This window comes from Schistocerca cancellata, chromosome 1 (assembly GCF_023864275.1).
Source record: "Schistocerca cancellata isolate TAMUIC-IGC-003103 chromosome 1, iqSchCanc2.1, whole genome shotgun sequence".
NCBI classification, from domain to species: domain Eukaryota; kingdom Metazoa; phylum Arthropoda; class Insecta; order Orthoptera; family Acrididae; genus Schistocerca; species Schistocerca cancellata.
Genome location: NC_064626.1, coordinates 614,357,473 through 614,375,088, shown reverse-complemented (window position 1 = coordinate 614,375,088; position 17,616 = coordinate 614,357,473). Strand labels below are relative to the sequence as shown.

Sequence of the window (17,616 nt, the reverse complement as noted above, 5' to 3'; positions counted from 1 at the left end):
CCTTCTTGGAACCCCTCTCCTGGGGAAACCCATGAATCAGGGACCGACTCCCGGCCAGTGGCTGAATGAGACTTGAGCTATGGGTTCCAGTGCTTCCCATTCTTCATCCCTCACAAGAATCTTGACCACTAAATGTTGTGAAACAAGAGAAGGGAAAGGAGGAGGAGGCTACTACCTTGATCCTGGATGCACCAAATCTCCCCATGCCATTAGATCCTGACCCTGTGTTCATTGAACGCCTAACCAGGACACCCTCAGCTTCTGATCCAGTAGAACTATAATGGATACTACTGTCAATTGCTGGAACTGCAGCAACTAATGCCCTCAAGAAACTCCCTTCACTGAGGACATTCCCCAATGCTCTGTAGTTATGGTGCATTCTGCCAAAATCTAATTGGCCCGGGGAAGACATCTGGAGAGGTCTGTATAGTGTTTTGCACAGATGTCATTGACAGCTGGAGAGGTTTGTATATTGGTTTGCATAGTTGTCATCAGTAAGTGAATTCCCCTCCCTACCATGTTGGAAGCAATAAAAGTGTGTGTGCAAACTACTCCAGTGATAACCATTTGTAACATCTGTTTACTTCCAGGCAGAGTACTTAGTTCTCTTGAGATGACCAACTTAATCCAGTAGTTCCCCTTTTCTGCTACTGGGTAATTTCAATGCGCACCTTTCCCTGTGGGGAAGTATCACTGCCTGGTTGGGGCATTCTGATTGACAAGCTTCTTTCTGATCTTCATCTGCACCTCCTCATTGACAATATTCCGACCCATCTCAGTGCTCCTCATGGTACATTTTAGGCTGTTAACCTTAAGACCTTTTCCCATAGTCTTGTGGTTCCACTACATTGCTTGGTCCACAGTGAGCTTTGCAACAATGACAACTTCCCAGTGATCTGTCACTTCCTTCGCCCCTCCCAATGTATCAGTTATTATGATGGAATATTCAGAGAGCCAACTGGCAGTTAGGTACATCTGCTCTCATGTACAACACCCCCTACCGCTCGATTGTATTGATGAGGTGCTGGAAGCAGTCTCTGACGCAGTCACCTGTACCACTGGAACTACTCTTCCATTTTCTACAGGCACACTACACTGCTGGCCAGTCCCATCTATGATGGACCAAAGACATGGCAACATATACTCAGGCCCTACAGTATGTCTAATGGTCTCCTCCACAGACCGTGCTCCTCACTTTTAAGTGACTCTACGCTAAGGCTCACTATCTAATGAAGCACAGTAAAAAGGAATTCTGGGGGTGATATGTCTCTTTTTTGGAAACATATACCTCTTCCTCCCAGGTGTAGCACAAGCTCCATAGGCTTCAGAGCCTCCAGAGTTCAACAGCTATTCCAGATCTTGTCCTTTTGGATGGTCTTTGTGCCAATGTGTCAATTTTTGCTGAACACCCAATCAATCATCTTAGTGACAGTGTCAACATACTCTTCTTACCAAACTATCTTTTGAAAATGGAAAAGACAAGTTGAAGGTATCCTCGTATGTTTCACCCCTTGCCAAGCCGAATTACGTAATGAACCCCTTCACTTACTTGGAACTGCTTGAATCTCTCACTTCATCTCAAGCTAAGACCCCAGTTCCTGATTCAGACCATACTCAGATGGTTCATCATCTGAAAATTACTCAAAGGGTGAATCTTTTCAGGATCTTCAGTCGTATTTGGTTTTAAGTTATCTTCCCTGTCCAGTGACAAATAGTACCATCATCCCAATCCTTAAGCTAGACAAAAACAGAATGTCTATCAACAGATACATATCAGTTAGCTTCACCAATGTACTTTGCAAACAACTTGAGATGGTTGCCCACAGATTATGCCAGGTTCTTGAATCTTAGGGCCTTTTGTCCCCCTATCTATGTGGTTTCTTGGAGGGATGCTCCACAACCAGCCATTCGGTTAGATTGGAAACAGCAGTCTGAAAGACTTCTTCAAAATGTCAACTCCTTATCAATTTGTTTGACCTACATAAGGCATACAACACTGCTTGGCACCTAAAATCGTCAATGAGCAATATGCTTGGGGAGTGGAAGGGCTAGGCCATCCAATAAGCATCATTTGCACAATAATGATTTTGTTGAAATAAACCAGCACTGCAGTCATTAAGCAGCATGATGCAAATAGTTGCCCAAAAGTTTACAAAAGTTCACAGTGCAATTACAAATGCCAGCAGGTGTCAAGTTAGTCTCCTATTACAAACCTTGTACCAGTTCACAGTACTGGACATATCATCCTACAGGACACTGGCCAAATGCACAGTAACTAATACTTCTAAAACATTAGAATATATTTAATGAACAGTTCATAAAATTGAGCAGCTCTTCAAAATTCCACAAGGTTACACATTGTGTTGTCCATGCCCATAAATATTTTTAAAATAATCTTTAACAACAATAATAATAATAAGTAATTTAAATCTCACAACTAAAAATAAGTTAAAGCAACAGTGGTTGTGTCTAATACCAGTAGCTGTTAACTCATGAATAAAGAACCAACAAGATGCTCTGGAAAACCGGTACAAGTGTAACACAGCAAGGTTGCAAAAAACAGGGGTGATTGTGGAAGCCTAGTTGAATGGAATCAAGCAAAAGGTACAGCACTGACTAGGACAAGTACAATACTCACACAATAATAAATCTTAAAATCAGATGCTCTCCCTGAACAAGGTCAGAACAGTTGTACCACTCGGATCTATTCTCCCCATCAGCTCTGTTACTCAAATGAATAGACAATTTAAACCTAAGACAGATAACATATTATTCCGACCCACAGTGACAAGAAAAAATAATGGGCCGAAGCAGTTTAATACAAAACAATGAATATTCAACACTATTTTTCAAATCTGTCTGAGCCAGTAACAAACACAAAGTAAGAAACACTGCAGACCAATAGGGAATGAATGTCTGCCAAATAGCACTAAAGAGATTGTACTGTATGTTAAAGTTGGTTCCTTGGCACAAGCAGACAGCTGCAGGAAATGTTCTGAAACGTGTTCACAAATTTCAGTCCTATTTGTCGAACAGCGACTGTTCCTAAGGTTGTGCCCCTTATCCGATGACTCCTTTGCCTTATGTACAGCCACCGTCTTTGCCCCCATCCGCACGGTCGAACAGGCACTGCGCTTGTACATTTGTGAAAAGCTCAGAAATCACTGCGCGCGCGCACACACACACACACACACACACACACACACACACACACACACACACACACACACACTTGGACACCATGCTCGATGCTGCTGCTGGGAAGCAGCCAAAGAGCATAATCATGCGCAATATAGAAAAGAGTCAACATGGCTTGGCACCATCACACTTACCCTCCATGATTGATTCTCTCAAGGCTCTCTGTGGATTTTTGTTTGTCAGTTTCTATCCCATTGGTTGTCCCAAATCAGAGTTGGTACATTACTCAGTTCTCCATGGGTCCAAGAGAATGGTGTTCAGCAGTGCTCCATGCTGTGTGACACACTCTCCCTCTTCACCATGAATGGGCTAGTGACCTCTGGGCCACTAGTCACCTCTACCTTGTATGTACATGACTTCTGTCTTTGCTACAGTGCCCAAGCCTTGGTTGAATGCCAGCTCCAAGGCACCATCTGAAGGACAACCACTTGGACCCTTTCCAGTGGTTTCCAATTCTGTCCCGTAAAAACGTGGCTCAGGAATTTGCATCCTTAGTCCATCCTGACCCGGCACTCCACTAGGGTACCCAGTGCATGGAAGTTGATGCACAGCCCTATTCTGTGGCTGTTTCTTTTATAAAGTCTTACTTTATTACTCCATGTTTGTCAGCTAAAGACTAGCTGTATGCTGAAGCTTAAGGTGCTCTGCTTACATGCCCTTATCTTGGGATGCAGAGCTTCTTACCCTTGTGTGTGTTTACCTGGCCCTCGTCTCATCTCGACTTGACTATGGTTGCCAGGTTTATGGCTTGGCAGCACCTTCAGCTTTGAAATTGTTAGGCCCAGTTGTTGTTATTCGACTGACCACTGGTGCCTTGAAGAACAGGTCTGTAGACACACTCCTTTGTGATGTGGGGATCTTCTGTCTTCAGCTTCATCTGTAACAGTTGCCAAACTGTTGCTCAGTTATTGCAGTCACCATCCAACAGTTTGCTAGTCATCGAACTCATCTTTCTGAATATGAGAGACATAGACCTCCTGACACCTGCTCTTGGATGTGACTACCAGTTACCTATGAACACTGATGAAGAACCGAACATTGAAATGGAGCATGACTCTGGAGCAAAGTAATTCGTACTCTTGTTTCGCCTTCATGCTTTCTCAGATCCCAATCTGATATTTCTGAAATGGAACTGTAATGGCTACCACCACCATTTGGCCAATCTCCATCAGTTAATGGCTGCTTACTCTGCAGTTGGAATAGCACTTGAGGAGACAAGGTTTTTCAGAAACCTAGATCCCTAACCTTCAAAATTACAAATCTTACTGTACAAACCACATTCACACCAGAAGGGCCTCTGGAGGATTCTGCAGGCTCATTCAGTCTGACAATTCCAGTAATCAAAGGCCACTAACAACTGCATTAGAAGCAGTGATTGCTTGTGTCTGCCTATCAGTTTGGATAACAGTATGTGACATCTGTCAATCCCTAGACATATATATACCATAAAATGAGCTGGTGGAGCTAGTGGAACAGTTGCCTACATTCTTCCTGATGCGGGGGTCTTGAGTACCCACAATCCTCTGTGGGGCAGCAGACAACGTCTATGGGGGGGTCAAGTAATAGATCAGGTGATTTTGGAACTAGAAGCGTGCCTGCTTGACGCTGCAGTTACAACATATTTTAGTACAGCTCATAGAACGTACCCAGCCATGAGTATTACAGTCTGCAGCCTGAGCATCTCACCTTCAATTTGGTGGTCTATCAGTGGCAACCTCAGTGACTGAAGACTGCTTTCCTTCCACTCTCTCTTTCTCCATCAACTGGTGGAATGTACACCATATCTGTCACTTCGGAAAGCCACCTGGAAAGCTTTTAGCTCCAAAGCAACTTTTGAAACCATTTGAGTGAAGTATATTGAAGAAGTGTTACAACATACTATTAATAAGATTATACACACACCAAGAAAGCAGCCATTGCTGAATGTTTTATGACACACTTTGCCAGAGTGTCCTCATGCATTAACTCGCTACCATCCTAATTTCTTGACCTGGAAATGCCTGGTGGTGCAAAACTTCTTACCCTTCCATGCACAAGGCTTAGAATCATACAATGTTCTGTTTAGTGAATGGGAGTTGTGTAGCGTTTTGACAGTGTGTGGAGAGACAGTCCCTGGACTTCATAAAAAGGCTGGAATGTATTTTATTTTTTGACTTGAGCATATCTACTCTTAACTCTCGCAATGTAATTTTAGTCTCTCAAAATTTCATTCTGAAGGAAACATCCTTAGAGGTGTCAAAACCTAAGTCAGTGTACCAAACAGGTATTTGCAACGGGTTGGCCATGTGAAAATGTTGAAAATCCACTTTCAAATATTTAAAAACCTTAGCATTGTCAGCATACAATACATCCACAGGTTTTTCGGTCATATTTTTCAAAAAGGTGTTTCCCTCCCAATAGAGAAATGGTATTATTATTATTATTATTATTCCTGTCCTGAAGCCAGGAAAGGATCCTGAAAATATGACTAATTATGGACAAAAGTCAGACAATGGAAAATCCAGGATGGAATTAACAATTCCTTTTCATAAAATAATTATCGACGTATCTCTGTAATGAGTGGTCTATGAAAATGATTTGAACGAATGATCAACCAACGAGTTTGTTGGTCCTTGGAAGCCAGACAACATACATCACAATTTCAAAGTGGCTTTTGTACATTATAGCCCACAACAGACAAACTGGAATCTGCAGTGTGCAGTGCTTCCACACGTCGCCATCTGATCACTGTGTTCTCTGACCTAGAAGTGGCGTATGATACCACTAGATGCCATAACATTGTGTCTACACTGCACGAGTTGGCTTCTGCAGCTGCTTACTCATTTTTATCCATAATTTCCTAGCACCAAGACTGTTCCAGATCCAGATATGTTTGACCCTCAGCAAACAATGTGTAAAAAATACTGGGGTCCCTTGGGATTGATTCAGAATGCACCTCTCTCTATTGAAATCATTGGAGATGTGACTGTAGTAGGACCCACGGTGTCGTCATCACTGTGTGTGGACAATCTTTGTCAGTATTACAGCTCTCCACCATTTTGCGTGCAGAGCACTATCTTCAGGGAGCCATACAGAAAGTACATAATTCGGCCTGACTCTTGAATATAAATTTACTCCAACGAAAACTTGAAATCGATGAAGTATTCAGATTTTTAGGTGTTTTATTTGAGAGTTAGTTAACAAGGTTATCTGTCATGGTGTATCAAAGTATGCGGAATTCTAACTTGGGAGTGCCAAATTGATATTGTGGTGAAAGGCGTATACCGACTGCAAGAATCGGACGTTCTGTGCTACAAATGCTTCTCTGTGTCTTACCGAACCGAAGCTTTGTTTCATGGACTCTTTGTGAAGGAAATGGAGAGATTGGATGTGTGAGAGGAGGAGAGAGATTGTATTGTTGTGAGATGCCATTATGGTACATGGTAAATGTTCAAATAGCTTTTTGCGCAAATTAAAATCCGGTAACTAACATAACGTATTGAAGGTGTGTATATCTCCATACTGAAGTTGTTGTTATACTTATTATGCGACGTAGATCGCTCGGAGGTGAAATTTGGAATGACAGTACGAAATGCATTTTCCATGGACAGAATGCATCAAGAGATTATCTCCGAATTAATAAACTTTAACTTACTAAATTGTTGGACCTATCATCCAGACTCTTCAAACAACATAGCACACAGTTGTGCTGAATGATGTGCGTAGAGAGTAAAGATTTGAAAGATTTCAGGTGGAGCAGATAATGATGAGGAATTTCCGCAGGATCGCCACTGCAGATACATCTCTTGCTCTCCTGTGGTATTTAAAGCGAAAATATTGATATTTTCCAGGTTTTCAGGGGAGCAAAGACGAAAGGAAATCAGGAACTTAGCTAAACTAAAACCAATAACAAAGCCAATAATTAAAATAAGACACACATAATGAATATTTATTTATAACAAATAAATAAATACTTTAACTAAATAACAACAACAACATATTAAACCATTGAACCCAACTCAAGACAAACAGCATGCAAAAGCTTGATACCGTAACAGCACCTCCTGGGACGCAGACCACATAGTAGTTCTGTGACTTCATAAAGTTTCAATTTTATCCTGACTGTACTAGGGATGTGTTGTCTACAGGTCAGAAGCACCATCAGTAATGAACTTTTTAATCTTGGTACATCACAGCAGTTGCGGCAACTGGAGTCTTCTGTACAGTCCCTGTAGATGGCCGCCCATTGGGAGCTGTTTCCTCCACGGGGGGTCAGATACCAGCAACTGGCGAGCTATGGTGGCCAGAGTCTGTTAGATGCCTACCTATCAGTGTTATTTTGTTTCACAACCAGCAGAGTTGCCTCTCAGCACCCCGCATGGTGTGTACTCAGTCCTCTCATTTGGATGAACCTCTAATGTGGCCATACGAATAATGCTGATACTACCATTCTCAGATGGCTATTCCGTTCAGTTTTCACTTGTACACACATTCGACATGCAATGACAAAGTTGGTTATGGTTTTGCATGTGCAAGTTGGCTTCAGAAGTATTTGCGGGTCCCAGGTTCATATGTATACCCCAGGAAATGAACTGACATATCGTTTGGCTACAGGAGTGATTATTTTCTGCACATTTGCTTGGATGATCTCAGATGCAGACTTGTGGGTGCAAATAATGTCTCTGCTCACTTGGTAATAGAACATCTGAATAGTGGACTACTAGCTCCACTCATAAACTCCACACTATCAAGGCGACAACTGCCGCATGGCGCTCATCCTTCCATTCCTCCCACACATAGCGCTGCTTCTTCCATTCCTCCCAGAAGGAATCCATTACCCTATGTTGCTGCCACATCAGTTTTATGTAATGAGCCATGACCAAACTGTGGATGCGAAGCCTTACGGACACTAGTTCATATCCTGGCATAATACCCCCATGTCCTGTCCCTCCAACTTAAGGATGGTCTTCCAAATTCTTGGCTCTAATATTGGTAGACTATTCACTGACAATTGAGTGGGTTCTTCATTTTCTCCATAGATGTATTCATTGTTCTCAGATTTAAGGTTTTAAATTACTTTTGGGATCCCTCGTTCATCTGTTTACTCCATTTTAATTGCTTTTAGATGCCGTGTGCCCTTTTTCTGCCACACCATATTTTCCATTTTAGGGGTTGCACTATAATTGTCTTCACTCTTAATCAGTTAACAACATTGCTAGCTGCTCCAGACAAAATGTGTGCATTGTTGGTGCTGCATATTTTTGCAATTTTTGACTGAGGTAAACTGATGTTGCAGTGTTCACCTTCGGTGCACCAATGTACAAGTTGTCACAAAATCAGCTAAGTAAAATATCCTTGCAATTCACATATTTATTTATATATAAAAGCAGACTGTGGAATTTTCTGTTGTGCGAGACCATATGTACCATATTAGTGTGCCGAACTTGAAGTTCTAGATTCACATATTTTAATGTTCATGTTGCTTCTGCATAATATTTCATTGATTGTATCAGTAGTCATATACATTTTTAAATATTGTGAAATTTTGAACATTTGCAAGTGCCATGATAAACTCATACCGTTATCGCCAGTTGTAGTCTTATACTTACTTCTGCTCTTTTAAAAAATCTGAGAACAGTGCACCTATCCTCATTCGAAACAGCTATTCTCTAATTTCATTGTATAACTATGTGTGAAATCCAATATTTTCGAAAATTTTTAGACATAAACAAAACTACATTTTAAAAAAATTATTGTAAATTACCAGTATGCGTGTTGTGGATGACTTACTCAATAGCATTTGTCATTCACCGTTACTGCCAAAGAACGGATAACCCCGAATTCCAGTATATATCAACGCAAATAAAAATGAGTTTTTGAGAATTTTCAGAAGTTACCATTGTCGTGTGCATAAACTGATTCACAGTATTAAATTGGTATTAGGTTTTAGTTACTGTAGCAGCGAACAGATATCAGCTGTTCATTGCAGACAAACTATGTATAAAATATATAAATACATTGAACATGTCAGTGGATAGAGGAAGTTTCCAAGTTTTGACACAGCTGAACTGTTGTGTGTTGGAATTTGCGTGATGTTAATCCATTGGTCAAGAACAAAATGCATTGTGTCGCCGTTTTAGTAGGAGGCCACCTTTGCACAAGCAGATTTATGACAGGTATACAAAATTCTTGGAAGTTGGTTGCATTAGCAAAGGGAAGAGCACTGGTTGCTAAACATATCTGATGAAAAGTGTAAGAGATAGATTCACATGGAGCCCCCTGAAGAGTACCCGAGATGTGTAGACCACGAACTACTTCAGACAATTATGTAGATTATTCTGAAACAATGCATGCATATGAAGCCTTAAAAGTTGCAGTTACTGCAGCAATTGTATCCCAGCAACTATAATGGAAGGTGCACAATTCGGATTTCAGTTTTCAGGGATATGGCAGAGGGCACTTTTTCCGAACAACTCAACTAGCAGATAAAGTGAATAGCCGAAATGTAAGAATTTGGTGGTCACAAACTCCTGGCGACGTTGTTGAACATGAAAGAGTGCATTGTCTGTATAATCTCACAGAAATATAGTAACCTTAGAGCTATGTTGCATAGTGCACACATGGTTACATAAGTGCAGAAACAAGGTCAAGGTAGCATCAGTTCAGGCTCAAGTGTGTGAGTGTGTGTGTGTGTGTGTGTGTGTGTGTGTGAGTGTGTGTGTGTGTGTGAGAGAGAGAGAGAGAGAGAGAGAGAGAGAGAGAGAGAGAGAGAGAGAGAGAGAGAGAGAATGCACATAGAAGAGAAACCGAGTAGCTTGGAAAAAAAGATGGAACAGAAAGCAGTAAATGATTAATAACAAAGCCTTGGGGTAGAAGGAAGATACTGAAAGTTTTATCTGACAATGTAAAATGTAGGTACATTTCCACCATGGAGTTCTTTGCAAATGTCTGAAGAATTGGAAGGATCTCTAACTTTTATGGTGACTCATCCAGTAATATACTTTCACTGAAAGGTGCCAACCTGACCTCTCTCTTGGGGTGGCAGGATGTCTTTCTGATGTGTGGACGAAAGGTAGTGTTGGATGAGGAACACTGTCTTAAGAAACTGGAGCAGCCTTACTCTTTGTCAAGGTTCCGTTCGACCATGTCTGACCACAACAAGGGAGGATCACATACGCACCTGCCATCTGAGAACAAACTTGCGTAGGCTGATATAAATGTCACAACACACACAGTTGTGTTAGGGTTGCTGAGACCAGGAAGCATGGATACTGGTGAATGGTGCTGTATTGTGTTCAGTGATGATACACATTTATGAACCACCTTGAATGAATGTTGCTGGTGAGCATGTTGGTGACACGGCGAGAAGTCCCTTTCTACCATTGGTTTGGAGAGGCACATGGTGTTATTCCCTGTTATGGAGACTCATCAGGTGTCACTTCAAGCCGTGGTTGAAACAGTAATATGATGCCATTATTGATCAGGAAAATCCTCATCCACACCTGGCATTGTTTCTATGAAATGCCTGCATAATATTGAGGTACTCATATAGCAAGCAACATCCCAAGATCTGTCCCTGATAGAACATGTGTGGGACCAATTAGGACATCACTCAGTGCCAGTATCCAGCACATTGTGGACCAGTTAACAACAGTTGTGGACCGGCTTGCCTCAGGTGAGGGTAGGATGGCTCTATGACACTCTCCCCAACAAATCGTTGCATGCATCCAGGCCAGATGGGAAACAAGCTGGAAAAGGAATGTGAAAGATAAGAATCCCTGTCCCTCATACAGCACCTCTCCCCCCTCCCCCTTTCCCCTTGAGGATGGAAGCTAGTATTTAACTGTTAAAAGCAGAATAATGAGTCACAAGAAATTACACAATTAATATATTCTCTTTACAGGAAAACTGTGCTTTGGAGATGTTCTGCCTCCTTGTTCAATTGAATATATGAGATGCTTTTGGAACCCCTTTGATATTTGCAAGATGTCTCCTAGAATTATTGTTCAATCACGTTTGACATTAGGAGGTTTTTAATGCCAAATATTAATCAGAACTTTTGCATACTAAACTGCTCTCCAAAAAGCAGAGCAATATTTGTATACATAGTAAAGGCAGAATTTGTTAGAATGTAATTATATTTCATATTTATTTCCGTTGCAAATTACTGTTAATGTGCTGAGCTCCATTTTTTCATGGCATAGTTCACGTTGCGTCCTTATAAGGGAGGTTTATATTAAGGTCATAGGAAAAGGGATTTTGCCAAAAGTTACCATTGTAGGAAACTGGAATCAGCATCTATTGATGAAATACTTAATGTTATGTCTGACGTAAGTGTAAAAGTATTTTCTCTCCAAGTTTTAGATTTTTAGATTGAAGGTGTGATTTTATTTATTATTGGGAACTCATTATGTTTTGTAACATCTTATGTATTAGATAGTTAATTGAAGTTACTGATATGGTTAGATTAATCATGCCCATGATTATTACTGAATGAGTTGCCGCAGTGGGGAGGATGATAGTTCAAATGCATAATCGGTCATCCAGATGTAGATTTTCTGTGATTTCCCCAAATCATTCCAGGCAAATGCTGTGGTTCCGTTCAAAAGGGCATGGCAGATTTTCTGTCCCACTGTTCCACAATCTGAGCTTGTGCTCTGTCTCTAATAACTATGCTGCCAATGGGATGCTAAGCCCTAATCTGCTTTCCTTATTTTACCTTGATTTTTGCCTTCTGTAATATACTAGGTTTCTCTTACAACATTTTTGTTTTTAGAAATATTGTTGTGTGAATGTCTCATAAACTGACAAAAATCTTAAAGTGCTTTATGTCAAGTTTTTCAGCAGCCACAAGGCTCATTATTCTACAGTATGTGCAGAGGAGTGCGGTGTAGCCTTCGATCTACAGATAGAGGAGATAATGCAACATATGTATTCAGCAAATTGCAAGTGGTACGATCACAATGTTACAGGCTGCCGCCGCCGCGGCTGCCCCACTGCTTAAAACCCCCCTGTCGACTGCCCAACAGGCGAGCTATGCTGCTGCTGCCAGCTACACAGCAGTGGCAGCACGAGCGTATGGAGCTGCAGCAGCTGCTGCGCAACCGGTTGCCGGTTACGCCGCTGTTGCGGGGTGAGTGAGATGGCTGCCAAATGCTGCGTATCAGAAGGTTCATTTTTAATTGCGAACTGGTGATGTAAATGATTACAGATATGCGACAGCCATGCTTTGACTCATCTATTGAAGCTTCACATCACACCTGCAATGCCCAATTTCCATCCAGAAACCTGACCGTGTGTGATGTTGGTGGAATTTTGATGCATGTTTTTTATGTTTTATTGTGAAAGAGATTCCAGTGTTCCTTTCCCTTCATTGTCTTCCTTTCAGGGATTTTCCCCCCATGTTCCTGCAGCTGTATCCTTCCAAAATCTGTTTGTTTCTTATGTTAGCGTAATACAGCCATTTATTAGCAACAGTTTTTAATGCACTATGAGATGGTTTATAGAAATTTTGAATGTTCGTTCTGCATGTTGTTTAATATAGCTAATTCTTATAATTGAATGATGTTACAGATACGGTCGTGAATATGCAGATCCTTACCTTGGGCACAGCATAGGTCCTGTAGCGGGTTATGGGGTAAATTCTTCCTTTGTTTATTTATTTATTTTTATGACATGGTTCAAATGAGTTCATGATCTATAAAATGATATGTGTGTGTCATCTGCAGATAGAAAGTGTATTTGCTGCCTTATATTTATTGATTTAGACTGTGTGTAAACCATTTCAAATTCAGCTCTTCTACAAATTGTTATCAGATTGTCAGTTGTTTGTGCTTGTCAGTTTTAACACTTCATGAACTTCTTCAATATAGTACGTGCTTTGTTTCAGGCTGCTGTCTATAGAAGTGGCTACAACAGATTTGCACCTTACTGAAGACTTTTTGGCTAGGAAGAGCCGCATCTCATATTCATTATCTTAACATACATGACAACAATTCACTTGCCTCAACGTTCACGCGTCATCACTACCACCAGCATTCACATTTGTGTGGAAATTATGAAGAAATATATGGATGAAGAAGTTGATTCATGACATTAAAAACTTATTGCTCTACTTGTTTGAAGAAGATTGTAATGTAGCTTGGCAGCTAGCTTTAGTTATAGTCATACAGCGTTATGAGCATATGGCTGCTACTCAAGTGTTTTCCTTCATATTTTATTTTCTGTTGCTGTTCATATGAATGAGATAGAGCATAAATATTTCTGGATTTTGAAACATTTACATATTCCAGATATTTCATATCACAAACTGTGCATGAAGGAAACCAAATAAGCCCTAAAGTTACTACACTAATGTGAAATTGGCAGTATTGACAGCAAAACACAAACATAGCAAAGGGAATGTTCTGCTCAGGGTTAATACCTAACCGAATCTTCAAATGACAACAGTTTCTCCATGCAATGTTAACAGTTATCACCTTATTTCTTACATTTTTAGGTGGTGTTAAAAATTGCTTCCGGTTTTTCAATTGTTGGATTGTTTCTGGAGGAAAGTGCTTTATTAGAAAGAGATTTTTTATAGCATGTCCAGAATGGGAAAATGAAAAATCATTGGGGATTGTTCATGCAATAAATGATGCTGTGTGGTATTTTTACGGTTTTTCCGTTAATGTACGTTATAATAGTGATTGGCTATGAAACATTACAAAAAGTTTTGTAATGCTGTGGGAATGTTCATTGCTATTTTCAAGAGTTTTGTAAATAAGTATTGTTTTATTTTATTATTTTTTTGAAATGTATTGTCCATTTTAAGTGACTGTTAATAGTTCATTTAATGATAAACAGTCTATGTTTATGTGAATTTATATTGTATACCTACCAGTCTTCCAGTACTGGTTTTATAATCAGAGGCAGATGGTAGTCACATTAACTTTGCAAATGCAGAGCTTGGATGTAATTGGGACATGTTAAACTTTCAACTTTTTTGTCACAAATTAAATTTAAGAACCTTCTGGATTCAGTTGTTGAAATGCATTTCACAAGATCTTGCTACAAAGTTATAATACTGCCAGTTTTTCTGTAGTAACACAAGGGGTGCTTTATTTAAATTATTTACAAATTTGCAAATGACATCATTCTTAATGATTGTTTTTAACACAAAGCAACAGTTACATTAATGTATTATTTCCAAATACAAGGGTGAGCAATGCTCTCTTGTAGCAGAATGAAACACCAAAAGTAGTTTTGTAGTATAGAACATATCCCCATGTCCCCATTGAAACAGTGAACTGAAGCTGTAGTGGTTGTATTTTTTAAGGAAGTGGAAGGTAATTTGACTTTTAAAGTAACATGATTTAAGAGTTTAATTTCTGGTCAACAGAAAGTTTAATCAAATATGTAACTTTATATTTATAAAGTTTACGCATTTAAATTTCTGTGAATCATGTATTTTTACTTTATGGGACTTTTCAGACCTTATCTAGTGCATTAAAAATAATTTTAATACTTGTTGACAAGTTTTTAGTTATTGGTTCTCTGAATAAGTAGTGACTTTCCAAATTATGTTATTTTTATCATTGTTAAGACAGACTTCAGTCAAGGCACATAAATTACCCAAATATTTTTTGACAGATTGTTACCTTCAGTTCAGTTAGCCACAAAAATTAGCCTTAAAATTTCTGTTTTATATCATGCTGTGGTATAATTTTCTAAATTACACTGTTACGATTTCATGAATTGACTCGTTTAATTTTACTGTTGAAAATCATATTTTACACATGTGGGAACATGTTACTTAACTAGCCTATTCAGTTTATTAAATTTATTGAGTCAAGTGTGACACATAGCTTTAATTTTGCAGTTTTCTTTCACTAAGCAAGCATTTTTTCATTCAAAATTAATTAAATTGATTGCAGTACAACCAGTTGGAGCTTCACTGTTTGTAATAGTGTCAGCAGAAACTGATATTTTAACTATACTCAACTAGTAGAGTTAAGTTAAATGTGATACACTCAAACTTCTAATGATGAATGAACCAGTAAGTACTGACAGTGTAAATGTTCTCAAGCACTGAAAGTGAAATCTGATAGTTATGTCATATTTTATATATTTTTCGGTATCCACTCATGTATGACTCATACAGGGCTTCAGAAGAAGTTGCATCACAACATATTGTTCACGCAATGAAACATTGAAAATACTATAGTTGTCTGTCATAAGTGTAATGATGCTACGAAGATTGATATTATTGTCGAGATATGAGACTTGTAAATATTTATTTCAAATCTATAAAAGTGTCAGACAACTAATATAGTATTTGCCTATTCCTATATTTGCAGTACCATTTCATAATGTCAAAAGTCACATAAACTGCTATTTATGGGCATTTGCTTTTCGAAAGTCCCTTTGACGGTTTTATAGGGACTGTAGATCAGAAACGGACATATCGGTTTGAATACTTTTTAAAAATCAGTGTTTATACATCTACAAATTAAAGTCAGATTTCCACTGAAGCTCTCTTAATCTCATTGTATGAATGTCAGTAAGTAAATAAGTATGTGTGATTGTTGAAAATGTGTATGAATGAAATGTGGAAAACCTCAGATGTATGTGTTAAAATCTATATAGGTTAGATTTAGGGAGACAAATACTGTAATGTGTATTCTGCTTTGTGATTATTTGTCCAGTAGTCCTCAAGAGCTTTTGCAAGTGAGGATCTTCTTTTTAGATGTATAATACACAATTTTAGTTTGGAAGTTAGAAGTGTAGCCTTCCTAGTGATATCACTTCATATTATCATATTGCTGGTCCAGAAATTCTGGGCATTTTGTATTGTGTGTTGCTGGAAGATAAACAATCTTATAGATGTGTTTCTGAAAGTTGGGAATAATGTTCAATTTGGAAATTTACTTTCTTGTATTGAGTAAGTGGAATTTTTATTGAAGTTTTCTGGCAACTGCAGATTACAGAATTGCACTGAACAACCAAAGATATGAACAGTATTTTAATCTGCTCAATATCATAAGGAGAAGGCACTTTCATAATCAATTTGATTGCAGTAATATTAATAAGGATGATAATAGTAATTATAATAATAATAATAATTATAATAATCTGTTTGCCAGATAGTTTCATACAGTCTGTGTTCATACAGATTTTGCTGCACACAAAAATGCTGTCTTCATAATATTATCTGTCATCATATATATGAAGTCTCATTGTTAATTTTAAAAGTGAATAACTGAACGTCTTCCGTTTTGGCACAATATGAAGTTTTACTACGCACTGGTTGTTGAATTACATGAAAAAAGCACAAAATATAAAGTCTTTTATATGTAACAAGATTCCCATTTTGTTTTATCGTCATTATTGTAATTTTAAATTCGTTTAGTTTCTTGCTGAGCAGATGTTTTGCTCTGATTTTGTTCAAGTGGAAATCATTCTTTGTGGTATCACGGGACAATGGAAGTTTAGAAAGTATAGTGCACATACATAAAAAGGCTGTTTATGTGAACAGTGATGCAGATGAGATTTTTACAGTTTTTAAGGCAGTTAGCACATTGTCTGAATATACGGGGGACTGTGAATCTCAACAAGAATGTACAAAGTTTCAGTGTTGTTACTTGCCATATTGTGTATGTGTATTCATGGAATAAAATATGCTGTCATCTTTCAAGAATGAATTATTCTGTTTCAAACCATATCCATTGCAATCTTCATTCACATCACAATCAAAATGTGTGTCCTATGTATGTACCAATTTAACATTATTAGCAATTGACAATTAATTATTAAAATTCATTTTATAATGCACATTATATCTATGTATTAACACTATAATACCGAGAGTAATGTCTCATTATCTGTAGACAAATTAGATTTTATAGTAAACACTGCAAATTCAAAAACGTGTATTCCACCACCAGGGTCTCTTCACATTGTATGTAATATGACATGTCACAACTGAGATTGACAATTACCATGAGCCAGATCAGACTGCACCTTCTGACAGGATAGTGGCTGCTCCTTCAGCAAGGTCCGGACAGGCACATGGGGGTAGGGGGTTTGTTATTTATTGGGAGCTCCAATGTTAGGCGGGTCATGGAGCCCTTCAGGAACATAGCGGCTAGGGCAGGGAAGAAGTCCAATGTTCACTCGGTGTGCTTGCCAGGAGGCCTTGTCTTGGATGTGGAAGAGGCTCTTCCAGCGGCTATCGAGCGTGCAGGATGCAGCCAGCTGCAGATTGTTGCGCATGTCGGCACCAACGATGTCTGTCGTCGGGGTTCTGAGGAAATCCTTGGGTCCTTCCAACGGCTGGCTAAATTGGTGAAGGCAGCCTCCATCTCTTGAGAAGTGGAAGCCAAGCTGACGATCTGCAGCATCGTACCCAGGGTGGACCGGGAGCCTCTGGTTTGGAGTTGAGTGGAGAATCTTAACCAG

At 39.2% G+C, this 17,616-nt stretch overlaps 1 protein-coding gene across 15 annotated transcripts in view; it reads left to right on the top strand.

The window, feature by feature from the left end:
* The window catches only part of LOC126182918 (RNA binding protein fox-1 homolog 3-like), a 402,959-nt gene extending 386,104 nt beyond the window's left edge, over positions 1-16,855 (top strand). For all 15 annotated transcript variants that reach the window (XM_049924900.1, XM_049924896.1, XM_049924893.1 and 12 more), the window contains 3 exons: positions 12,150-12,310; positions 12,751-12,814; positions 13,067-16,855. In XM_049924900.1, coding sequence (XP_049780857.1) covers positions 12,150-12,310; positions 12,751-12,814; positions 13,067-13,111 — 270 coding nt within the window. In that variant the 3' untranslated portion in view covers positions 13,112-16,855. The remainder of the gene's footprint in view (positions 1-12,149; positions 12,311-12,750; positions 12,815-13,066) is intronic.
* Positions 16,856-17,616: the final 761 nt, after the last annotated feature.